Source organism: Sparus aurata, chromosome 23 (assembly GCF_900880675.1).
Source record: "Sparus aurata chromosome 23, fSpaAur1.1, whole genome shotgun sequence".
In the NCBI taxonomy this organism is placed as follows: Eukaryota; Metazoa; Chordata; class Actinopteri; order Spariformes; family Sparidae; genus Sparus; species Sparus aurata.
In genome coordinates this window covers 11,315,672-11,328,546 of record NC_044209.1, presented here as the reverse complement: position 1 = coordinate 11,328,546, position 12,875 = coordinate 11,315,672, and the positions used below count along the sequence as shown (strand labels likewise).

The 12,875-nt window shown below is 42.1% G+C and overlaps 1 protein-coding gene across 1 annotated transcript in view; it reads right to left on the bottom strand.

The window, feature by feature from the left end:
* Nucleotides 1-1,689: 1,689 nt before the first annotated feature.
* The window catches only part of grapa (GRB2 related adaptor protein a), a 30,229-nt gene continuing 19,043 nt past the window's right edge, over nucleotides 1,690-12,875 (bottom strand). The window contains exon 5 of the mRNA XM_030408241.1: nucleotides 1,690-2,917. Within this exon, the coding sequence (XP_030264101.1) occupies nucleotides 2,732-2,917 (186 nt within the window). The 3' untranslated portion in view covers nucleotides 1,690-2,731. The remainder of the gene's footprint in view (nucleotides 2,918-12,875) is intronic.

Genomic DNA, 12,875 nt, shown 5'->3' with positions numbered 1-12,875 from the left:
TTGGCCGATATCTCACAACTCGACTTCGGTTTCCTCCCGTTCGTCTCCATCTCGCTTTATTTCTCTCACGTGTCACTTTTCACCCAGCGTTTCTTTTTTAACGTTCCTTGTGACTGCGTGTCAGTGACGTTTTCGTATTCATCTGTCGTCCCGCTCCGAGAGTGTGACACAGATACGTCATCAGAAATGTGCCGGCCTGTGTCAGCTCTTTATCCGCAGCACTTCAAAGTGACTCAGCGATTTTTCAAAAAAAAAAAAAAAGAACGAGTGGAAGAAAACAGCGGTGCTATTTCTGGTACACCTTTAGCATTCTCTCTTCTTCTTTCCCCCCCGCCGCCGCCACCGGTGGATTATTGACTAGCTGTCATTGACGAGGCAGAGGTGACTCTTGTCAGGAGGAATGAAAGAAGTGGTTTGTTTAAAAAAGAATAAGAGGAGACAAAAGAGAGAGGAGAACAGAAGAGATTCATTCGAAAGGCGTATTAGAGGATGTAAGTCTGCTTCCTGCCTCGTTTTCAGGCATCGCATCATGGTGAGAGAGGCCGCGCTGCATTCCTCACATAGCACCAGTCAACTGCCGTATATTCTATGTGTGTGTGTGTTTGTGTGTCATCGGTCGAAATGCCTTTCAGTCGAACACTCATAAACGCACTCAGACCTAATGCCTCTTGTCGACACCAACAATAACATGCCAGTGAAACGAGACATGCTAATTACAATATTATTACCCTATTAATATTCATTATACGCAGCATTAAAACCAGTTCACTGAACATCGTGAGTCATTGTGAGTTATTTTCATTGCTGATTAAAAGCTTATTATTGTTTTAAAAAAATAATTAAGTCCACAAGATGTGAGAAAAGTGTGCGACCCCGTGCAGAGGCTAAACTTTCCATCCTTCCAGTAATCGCTCCATCAACTCCATCGGCGTCATCGATGTGACATCACCGCCTCTTTTCAGGACAGAGCGCCGGCGATTTCAGACTGCGGCTAAAGTGACGTAAGGTGTCAAACATCAAGGCAAGTGTCAGTGCGATTTATATGGCTACTTAATGTGTGAAAATACCCTTTAAAAATGGATGAAGTGAATTTCTTTCAGTCGATGCGGATAACCGATAATCACATGCTCTTCATTGCCAATACCGATAAGATAATCATCAATTTCACATTTTTGTATTTTAAAAAGAAACGCATAGCCTGTAGGTTATGCACACCTGAGGGTAGAAAAGGCTAATGTAATGAGCACAGACGATTTATTGGCTTTAATCAATACTGATAAATGGTTGATTGCACATTCCTGTATTCTGGGGACATCAGAAGACAGTAAAACATTTTTTAAAAAGCTCAAATGTATCACAAAGTGCAACTTTATGTAAGAGACAAAGTTGTTTCAAGTCATTGTTCAGTGTGAATAGTTGGTCTGGAGCCAGGCTCCAACTGCTCAAGCAAACATTCACAAAACAAAAAAAAAAACCCACAAAAATCTTGTTGCCGACCCAAACGGCTTCGACAAAAGAAACAGTGACCAAATTTGAAACCGCAGAAAAATCTGAATATCATCCACACTCTGTCTCTGTGTGTCTGACACCTGCGTTGGAAGTCCTCTGTCACAAAGTGTATTCTACGCACCGTATTATATTCGAATGGACGTATTCACGTAATAGAAATGAATGCTTAATGGTCCAGGCTTCGAGTTCAAAGAGGTAAATGTTTCACTTTATTTAAATGATTTGTCATTACAGGTTAAGGAAGACCGGTCCAACTTTTCACTATTAATCACATAAAATGTGCTTTTCTTAAATTACCTTCTGCGACAGAAACAAAACCTTTGTACAATGTTTAATCTTAATTGTAATATGTGTTTTTGTTTTTTTTAAGATTACACATGAATAAGAATAAATACATAGAAACAAACAAATGATTCCATTAGTTTGAGTTGAGCGTTTTACATTTTAAGCTGTGTATTTTCAGCACAAAGCGTCCGTGCAGCGTTCGTCTCACTGGTCGCCGTGACGCAGCAACCTCCTTCCACACACGCACACACACACCGAACTCACACGCTTATGCATTCACTTTCGCACACACGCACACACACATGCACACACAAAATACATGGACATAAAGTTTGCAAGTTTACACATCCTCACTCCGACCCTCTCCACACACTTGCAAACACACCAGCCTGGTGAGAGAGGAATCTGCTGTGTCAGTATCCAGAGAGTGTCTGGCCCAAATGTTCGCAACACAATGACCCTCTGTGTTCCCTCTGCTCGGCTCCACCGGATCTCCTCGTGGGAAACGCCGGGAAAGAAAGGGCCTCCGCGACCTCCCATGGGCCACACACTCAGGTCAGTGTGAGTGTGTTCGTGCTGCTTTTTATTTGGCCTCCACCTGTGCTGGTAAGCTGTAATAAATGATTATGCTTGGGTGTGTGTGTGTGTTTGACTGGGTGCAAATCTGTATGAGTTCTCCACAGTGGCAAGGTCCATATCTTCGTTTATGCTTTACATGTTTAAAGAGAGGTGGAGCTGTGGGATCGGGTGGAAGCGGTTGGCGAGCCTGTTGCGGCTGCTCGGAACAAAAAACTTGGGATCACGGGGAAAAAGGGAGGAGTCAGTGACGTGATGAGCAGTTCGCTCGCGGCTCGTCAGGCTCCAAACATTGTGCAGCAGGGGATGCAGTGTGAGGGGGCGGGGTCAAGGTGGATGTAGGTTTGAGTGACACACCAAATCATTGGCATTGGTAAATGGGCTGGACGTACTCAGGGGAGAAGAAGCCCACGTGTCCGTGGCAACGGCCCTTCCATCGCAGCGAATCGGAGCAGTCGAGGAGCTCGATGACGTCGCCACGTAGGAAGCGTAGCTGGGAGGGGTGGTGTGGGGTGAAGTCGAAGAGAGCGTGGGCATGATGAGGACGCTGTGGAGGAAGGAAACAAGAGAACATTAATGAAGAATTGGCTTTTTACAACTTTTTATCATTTCATAATTTTATAGGCTTTAATAAGAGATCTGTGTGGTAATTAGCGTGGAATAAAGTAATAGTTTTAACAATTTCAGAAAAGCTTATGTAGGCTAATTTTTTGCGAAGACTTATGTTTGTACGTAGATGAGAAGATTGTTTTCCGACCACATGTTTGAGCACTAAACATGCGGCTCCAACTAGCTACCGGTTAGCCTACCTCATCATACTGAATGAAAACGGCGGGAAACTGCTAGCTTGGCGTATTTTGTCAGATTTGGGCAGAGTCACGCTCGCTGTTTCCAGTCTTTACGTTAAGCTAATCAGCTGCCTGCTTTAGCTTCATATTTACTGGAAAGGCGTAGGCGTGGGTGGCTGTCAATCATCTCATCTAATTCATGACTACAACAACAACAACAAAAATCTTAAGTGTGGAACTGTACCTTTGATCTGGCCTGTCTACGCAAGGTTTTTTCTGAACACTGTCCAATTGATAGCAACAGGATAGAGATTTAGAAATAAAGAAGGTCATGTTAAGGTTACGTTAAGACAGGTCATCAGTCCTTCCTGACACATCCCTCAGATTAATTAATCTGTTGACATGACTAACTTGACTTTTTTTCAGCTACCTAAGCGATTATGGAAAACTTTTAGCTGCCTCTTAGAATGAACGACTCGTTTTTATTCGTACAATATAAATAATTTTTTCAAGCAAGATATGTTGGTTTGTAAAAGTCCCCACTGGATGAAGTGAAAAATCATGGTTTTATCAACTCAACAACAAAAGCAAGTTTTAAAGTGTTATATAGTAGTATTGAAACACAGCAAAACAAACCAAAAAAACACCACATGGAATAATATAATATTCCCAGATGTACGCTATGCTCCAAAAAGGAGTCCTTGGGTTCAGGTATAAAGGACCATCTAACACTGTGTCCATTTAATAAACAATGTAGTCTTCATCCCCTTAAAGTATGCGTATATTTTATTCATCTTTTTCATTTAACATTAATTTAACCAGACCACGGTCCGTCAGTCCTTTCACATTAAAATATTAATATGATGAGGAGAGTCTGACCAAGACGGCAGCACACAGACTGAAGTGGAAAAACGGACATTGAAGTAGATATTGCATGATGATTGAACGATTATAAACGTCACTTTATTGGTGAACCAGTCCATACACGCTGCTACCCTGATTGTCATGACAGTTTAGTCTGTTTGGATTTCTTATTTTAATATTCAAAGTAATGTTTAAATATCACCTGTGGTCAGCCTCACTCAGGACTCATTTAGAGGAACAGTTTGACAGTTCAGGAAAAAACTGTCATTCACTCTCCTAACATTAAATATTAGGCTACTGCCTGCAGCTGGATAGTTTAGCATAGTAAAAGACTGGAAACAGGCAGAACCAGCTCACCAGGTAACAAAAACTGCCTACCTTATAATGTTGACTCACTCATATGTTAAAACAGAGTACAGATACAGTGCTGCAGCAAAGAGCCTGCAGACCTACTCTAGCAGTAACCCATATTAAGAGGAGGGGCCTGATAATGAGCATAACACATCTCCTTCAACATGAATGTGTGCCGGATTGTTTTATTTTTTTTATTTTTTTTATTTTTATTTATTTTATTTATTCATTTATTTATTTATTTATTTTTTTTATTGGTGAAATTAGGTGAAAGACAAGGTGACATGGGGGACAAGTACATCATACCACGAGGATCAACGAATACAGATAGTGGACATACAGTACAGATAACAACTACTGCCGGATTGTTTTAGAGCAAAGCTAGTCGTTTCACCTTGTCTCCATCTCATCTACCTTTTGGCAACAAAGCGGTGAGATAGAGAGGCTTTTTTTTTTTTTTTTTTTTTTTTTTAAAGACAAACCATTCCTTCATGAGTAAAAATATATACGCATTTCTTTGGAGTGTGCCGCTTCAGGGACATTGATTTATTAAAAAAGAAATCTTTGAAATTTGAACATGTGACACGCTGACACACAGAGAAGCAATGACAGGGAGACTGATTTAGCGATGTAAGATGTTGGCAGAGGGGTTTGACAGACAGCCAGGCAGATGAATAGGTCGTAGCGGGTTCTCATTTGGGCTACACCTGACACTTTTATATTTGGTTGTCATTTTGACATGCTGTAAAATGTGCCGCCAACAAAACGCCCTCTGTATACATACTCTGTACAATATCTACAATATTGTAGACGTGATGACTTACTTCAACCTTTATTGTGAGTTTGTCTGTACATTTTGTTTATAGACCTAGATCTTAGTAATCTGCCCTGGTTGCGGTCCATTAGCTTAAACAGATTTAAACAGAGTAAATGACAGAACTGTACTTTGTGGAGGCCTGAGAGAAACAAAGTAAGACGCCGAAAATGGTCTCTTCAGGCCTTCAGTGTGCTTGAGGTTGAGATGAGTTCACGCGTGTACACACACACACACACACACACCTGTCTGTAAATCTGTGATGTTTGACGGGGGCCTCGCGTCAAGGTGTTGTGCTTTTTCTCTGTCTCTCTTATTTTTTCTTTGAGCGCACAAAAGGAGTGTTTTTCCTCCCTCCCCCTGATAGCTGGCCTCCTCCGATCTCTGTTGGCTCGCAAAAGTAAAAAGCAGTTTAAGAGCAGCAGAATAAAAGCCGGCTATTTTAAGGAGAGCGTCTTGAACCTAACTAACCCTCTCCGAGCTGTCAGTTGCACTCACGCGGAGTAAAAGTGGATGTGATATGAACTGGGAGGAAGGAGGTGAGAGACTGAAAGGAATACCAATATTGTAGTTTTCTATCTTTCCTGTTTTTTCCGTCAAGTATCAATGTCAGTTGGGGGGCCTTTAACGTCGTGGAGTGTTTTGTCTTGGACCAAGCCCTAATACTGTATAAAGGCATCCAAGCAAGGCAACACGCAAACACACACCAACTAGACGGTGGGATTAAGATCAAGAGACACAAACACATTTATCAATCCCACAAATCTACAAAATCCTCGGAGACTTATCTTTGTATTCTTTCACTGATCTCGTCTAGACCTCAATGCGCGCGCGTGTGTGTGTGTACTGGGGTGTCGGGGAGCGTGTGTGTGCATGTCCATTGGCTCGGTGAGTTCGCATGTGCAGTCCTGCACCTTTTGTGTATATCATGCAGTGGTAGACTCTTTCAGGGACGGGGGCAAAAAAAAGCGGCACCAGCGCTCAGAGGTCAGGATGTATTAAAATGAGCCTCATGGGCTCCAATCAGCCGCCTTATGATCATCATCCTGCCTCTTCGGTGCCCGCTCCGACCCAGAGCAAGCGCTGACAGTGGAACAAATTACTCCGCACTACAGCTTTATACTAGATTTTCTCTCCGCAACCACTTGCCGTATTTAAACGAAAAAGAAAATATTGTGGTGTCAAAAAGAAGGCAAACTTTTGCATGAAGAGGGCTTCTTGTTTGAGGAGAGAGCCCCTAGACATGAGGACATTGTGGATAAGTTGGGAGAGAAGTAAAAAAAAATATATAAAAATTATTATTTCCCATCCTGCTACGGTGAGATAAGGAGCGGTCGATGGCCATGTAATGAGATGATGTAGAATTAGTTTGGAATCCACACAATAGAAAGTACAACACACGCAAAAAAAAGCAGATTAAGCCCCCGACCTCGACGGATTTAACTTCGTGTCTGTGAAACTGATCCACGTAGTGTTGAATAAAAGTAAGTAAGTAAGTAGCTGCGATCATGCGGGGTGTCAGAGACAGTGAGGAATTAAGAACATAGCAAAAACAGCGAAGAGATCATCTTCACGAAACACTTACAGTACATGGGTCAAATCCAACGTGATTTCTTTTTATAATCCAAAGGTCTAAAGGGAACAACGCGTTTTTCGTGCTTTTAGTGTCCCCGCCTCACACTTCTGTGGAAGGGGGAAGATGAAATGCTGAAGAAGCACCGTACGGCATTAATATTTTAGATGCAGATAGAGCATACACAACACGGTTACAAAGACAGCGAGGGGAGATGTGGAGTAACTCAGCGGGAATTTGGGCGCCGTGTGCGAGGCGAGAAAAGGTTTGCTGCGCCTCGCAAATGAAGTAGTCTCGTTATCTCTCTGATGTCATCGTTTCTGTAAGGGAAACCTTTTCGTGGAGTGAGGGTTGTGTTGTGGGCTTTTGGCAGACATGTTCTCAGTAAGTGAGAGAAATTCAGTGGGCGTCAGAGCTTTGTTGATGCCGAAGGCCGAGATGAAGCCCCCAGATAGGAGGACCAGCTGACCCTCATTTGAAAAATGACAGCGAAAAACAGACAGTTTGGATCCAAGCTAAATTTCCTAACGTGGCTCTACCTACAGCGTAGTGAAGAAGGCTGACTTGAACTTTGTATGACCGCGGTGCACTAAATGTCTTCGAAGCCATAATAAAGAATGGGCAAGATGTTTTTTTTTTTTTTATTGTGACTCCCTTTGCTCTGATGCCAGACTGAAGATAGAGATTAGAGTTATAAACCAATATCTTGCAACTTAATAAAATACAACTTCTTACACGGTAAGTGCGGGTTGTCATTTTTCCTAATTGCTTCCTTGTTGCCAAATCCTTGTGTATTTGTACTGTTAAAATAGATCATACTAAATGTACAAATTACCCCCAGAGACTCTCATTAAAACGGCTGCAGAGTAAACAAAAGCTACGGAAATAAAAACATGACTAAGCCGCTGTGATCTAACGCGGAACGACAGATTTTCTCTCGGGCTATGTAGCCACGTAGGTAAACAAAGCACCTCCATCACGCCACCCTCAGCTAAGGGGCATGTTGCGATGCAGACGCATGTAATCTCAAGGGGCCGGGACGGAGCAACGCGGTGACCTCGAGTGCACGAAAAGTCACAGCAAAGTGTGCTAATTTTGGTATGAAACACAGATACTGTATGTGACCGACCAAACTTACTGTCAACTAAAAAAAGACAGTTGTGATGATGCTCTTACCGTCTAGAAAAGTCAATTACATGATAACAATATGGTGATGTATTATGCTGCAGAGTCAGTAAGGTTTTTGGTTTTGATTTCTAAATTTTGGAATAAAAAACACACATCTTGAAGCCAATAAGAGAATTAAGATGTTAAAAGGACTTGATGGCAGATCTGTTGTCAGTGTAACAAGTCACAGATCTTGTAGCTATGCAAAACTTACTGCCGAAATATGGATGAAAATTTTAAAACATATAGGTGCATCTTTTTGATGTGAAGTGTTCTGGGTTTGTTGATTGGCTCATTCCAGAGTACAGTATTTCCAGTCCAATGATGGATATACTGTTCATTTTTAAGGCTGTGCAGACACAACGTACACAAGGCCCACCTGACACACAACGCTTATTAAACCCTTTATATTAATACAGAACAACAAAGCGACGTATGCCCACACAATTTAATCCTGAGGCAGAATGGCTCAGAATAAGTACCGTATGGCTCTAATGAGATAGATATGTGCTGCATAAATCCCAGTGCAAACTGAACTCGGAAGTCTCAGGAGGGAGGCACAAACGGGGACGTTTTCTTATTCAAACCTGTTTCTAAATCACACATTTTTGACACCAAACGCACAAATGTCACACAGACCCTTCAGCGGGGTTCTAGTCTCAAGGTGTCTTAACTTCAGCAATAACAGTTACAGTCTTCAAGTTATAAGCGAGACTAGAAGAGAGATGCTCATGTCTCAATGAAATGAACTTTCTGAGCCGGGAGTCACACACACACACACACACACACACACACACACACACACACACACACACACACGGAGGACTTTGACATTCTCACACTTATTCAAGCAATTTTTAAGTCTTTCAACTCATATTACCTAGACCATTTTCACACTTACCAAATCTTCCTGCTCCCCCATCTGCTTCTCTATACAAAGTTAAGCCAGCTATGTAGTCCAACTCCCAGCTTTATTTGAAAACTATTCATACTCTCTTCAACGTTCATCTACTCATTCATACTATACTGTCCACACCTTTCATACATCAGTAGTTGAGTTTTATAAACATTTTGAATCCACTCGTTCCCACCTTTCCTTCTCTTTTATACTCAGCAATTCATCATCATCAGCTTTTCAACAAACTTAAAATATTCCACGTCTCTCTAACATAATTGATAGTGTTCAATTTTAAAAGCATATTTTTTTAAGTGGTTTTTACACATTTTGCTTACCATTCTTTAATGGACTTGTTATTGCCAATCATTGAACTAAAAGACAGTTAAAGCACACTACCCAGCATTATTCAGCTTTGATTGTTATTACTGCAGGCTTGTGGTGACATGATACATTTCTAGCGGCTGTGAAGATGTGGGTGGGGTAGCTGAGTTTGTTTTGAGGTAAGCACCAGCCGTTAGTTGTCGTAATAACTGAAGAGGCTCCAGTCACTGCTATTATGTGTTTATTCACGAAGAGTACGGAGCAAATCAGCTAAAGCTCTGTGCATCATAATCACACTCAAATGTGATGGAATGAGTATAAAAATAGCAATGAAATTAACGAGCGTAAACGTTCTGTCACAGTCTTCAGTCAGTTTTATAAGAGAATCAAATGCCAATAAACAGGAGCATCTGTTTGTTCATTCTTTATCCAGATCCTCACAGCTCTTAACTTTGAGATCCAGAGACAGTGCAGCGACGACATGGACAGCGCCAAATGAAAGTATGTAAAAACTATGTAATCGCATTTTGATAAATTATTGCACGGACGCCGTGACACCAGCTCCACAAAACGACAGCCGGATGTTGGTGCACGGTGCAGCTACATAAGCTACCGTGTGAATACTTCAAAATAAAGTCCTAAAAAATGCTTTTAATGTGTTAGTCGCTCACATTAAAGAGATTTAGATTGTGACAGTATTTGGGTCATGCAGTTTTTTTCATTCTCCCGTGGGACGACTGTCTTCAGTTTAACTAGCATCAAAACGCCCCGAAGCTAAATTCTTAGCTTGCACCTGCTCCAGCTGCATTTTTCTTTTTTTTTCAGAGGACTGAACATACTGTGCGATGTCCCCAGTGAATCAGAACATGCGTGAAACTGTTCAGGTGTGAGGCAGGATGAAACCAAGCTGCTGTGTGAAACAAAAAATCTAGTTCTAGGACCAGAAGTCTCCTCCTGCTCCACCAGGTGAAATACTGCAGCGAGCCTGGCTGCTCAGCACAACCGTCTTCCAATAATTGCCATCTTAAAAAATGAAAATGAAGTTCTGAGAAGAAGAAAAGTTGACGAAGTGCTCCAAATCTTGCTGACTTCAGTGCAGCGCTTTACTCCATTACACAACAGCGAGTACAGTATATGAGGAAAAAGGGGGCTGAGAGGAGCTCTCTGCTACTGAAGGAGCAGATTTATTGAACAGAAACTCACCCGTCACAGAGATCAATACATGTGGATCATCTTCAGAAGAACACAAGATTGAAGGGAGGCTTATGTACTCATTTCAACCAATCAGATTTTCACAGAGCACGGCTTTTGCTGATCATGAAGGCATGAAAAAAATTAACTCTACTGATATATTTATATATATATATATCAATCAAAAGTACTAAAAACACATTAAGTTGCGCATTAAGTGAATTCACCAGGCAATGCTCGGCCAGAATACCACTATCTGCTTAAACGTGTCACTCGTGCTCTGGACTAAGGAGGATGTATATGCATGTGTGCAACTTCCTCTTTTAGTGTGGGTCTATTAACAGCAATGACTAATCGGCCACCAAACTCCCCACTTCCCATCTGATTACCTCAGAAGTAGCCCAGAGCAGCGACGACAGGCACCCTGCACACCAGAATGCACTTCTTTTTACTTACTCGCAGTGCATTAAACCGGCGGCGTCAAGGAACTTGTCACATGGGCTGTTCTCATCCAGGTTTCTTTGGACTGATGCCTTGAGACAGAAGGTATCAAAATGGCCACGCACTCCTAACAGAAAGGCAAACTTGGTACATTGTTGAATCTGAAATCTGATCTGCCATTCAAAATACGTGAGAATCTGAAGCTGCAGCTCTGCTTTCAGACACGATTTTAGCATTCTTCCAACCTTGCATAGAAAAAATGACTGAAATAAAAAACGATTCGAGAGGAGCTGAAGAGCTGGTAACTGTGAGATTTCGACATTCCTTATTATTCTTGTTTGCGAATATATGAGTAATGAGCTCATCGCCGTAAATGATGAGATGCGTCCCTAATGATAATGCGGCCTTAATGTAACTTGTCACTTCCTGTTAATCTTCGATTCGAGCATGCCCGGGAGCATAAAACACGCTAAGTGCTGTATGCTATATAGAACATGAGCTGCCAATATTAATGGGGATATTTTTAAAAATTCATGAGAATTGTTGTATGTTGATATTCCCCCTAATGATGTTACAGCTCAGGTATAAAAAATGTGAACAAAATGGATGCCTCTGGTCCCCAAGACAAATTAAAATTAAATAGTATATCCTTATCCTCAGTGTTATATTACTGAGTCCTAGCGCAGCCCCTGAAAGAGTCCCCTGCAATGGAGACGTTGTTCACTACCCCAGTAAATAAGACGAACCTTAGCTACGACTTGACAACAGGAGATAAACTAGTCCGCTCAGGCAGGAACGTTTTGCTAGCAAGACTCAAACTCAACAACATCGCATGCGGTTGGCCAACAGTAAATATCATTGCTGCTATGTCTTAATACAAGACTAGCTAGCCGGTTTGTGTCCTGTAACTGAAGGAAAACTCAATGGATCTCCATAATGAATGGTGGTCCTGCTCCTAGGCACCATGCAGCAGTCTCCAGAAGTGAATACGATGGGATGAGTATTAGCACGTGGCTGGTGTTGCAGCGAGACGAACACGCTGTCGTGTCAGGATCGCTGTGGATCACAGCCCTCCCGCGACGGCCGCATTCGCCTGCGGGTGTGGCTCCGCTGCCACTCCTAGGAATACTTAACATGCAATGTGATCCTGCCTGCCTAATGACTGCACAATGGCAACAACAACAGCTTCTCCTCAGGTGACACCATCATGGGAACTACCTACCTGCTGTTTTTATTGTCTTTCGCTAAACCCCGAACAGGACACTGAAATCTGGGATAAGCCTAGTCGTCCTACAGCATTATTGTGCCCTTACAGTGGTTTTAATAAGGTTTATCAATAGTTAATGTAAGTTATTTACAAACAAACTGGGAGCATGCTTGAGTACCTTTTTCACTTAAGACGCACAGGAGTGGAAACCTCGGCCCGGCTCCTTACGTGCCTGAACTCTAAAGTAAAAAACTGGACTTAACACGGCAACCTAATGTTCTGTCCAAACTTGATACATAGCAACTTAATCATGACTGATTCACATAATAATTGCCTCTTAAATCAGTTTTCCTCGCCGCTGCGGTGCTCACTCCCTTCTGGCTCGGCGCCCGAGATGACTGATTTGGTCCTCGCTCCAAACCGACGGCAGTCCTGTGATCTTCCATTACAAGCTGCAACTCTATGTCAAAACCCTTCTGCCACAGTCGCAGCTCCGGATATTTCCCCGACATATGGAATGTTCCCATAGCTGTCAGCTCCATTAAAAAAAATAAATAAACTGGTTATGCCTAGGAGTCACAGCGACATGAAACATCAACACCTGGGCAGCTTGTTATGTGTACTTTTTTTTTGTCTAAAAGCTGCTTCGCTGTGTCTTATAGTCTCATCAGATACTTGATTAAAACTAATGCGGCTTAAACTGAAGACGGAAGACAGAGGAGACGGACGACAACAGGAACAGATGTGTTTTAAATGGTTTAAAGAGGAGACTGGAACTGACGTAGCAAAAAAAAAAAAAATAGCGTTAAGAGCCTCCTGTTTACATGGTTTCTCAGAAAGAAAGGGAAAATGCTCTATAAGTAAGAAAGGTTCCCCTTATCTTTGGTTGC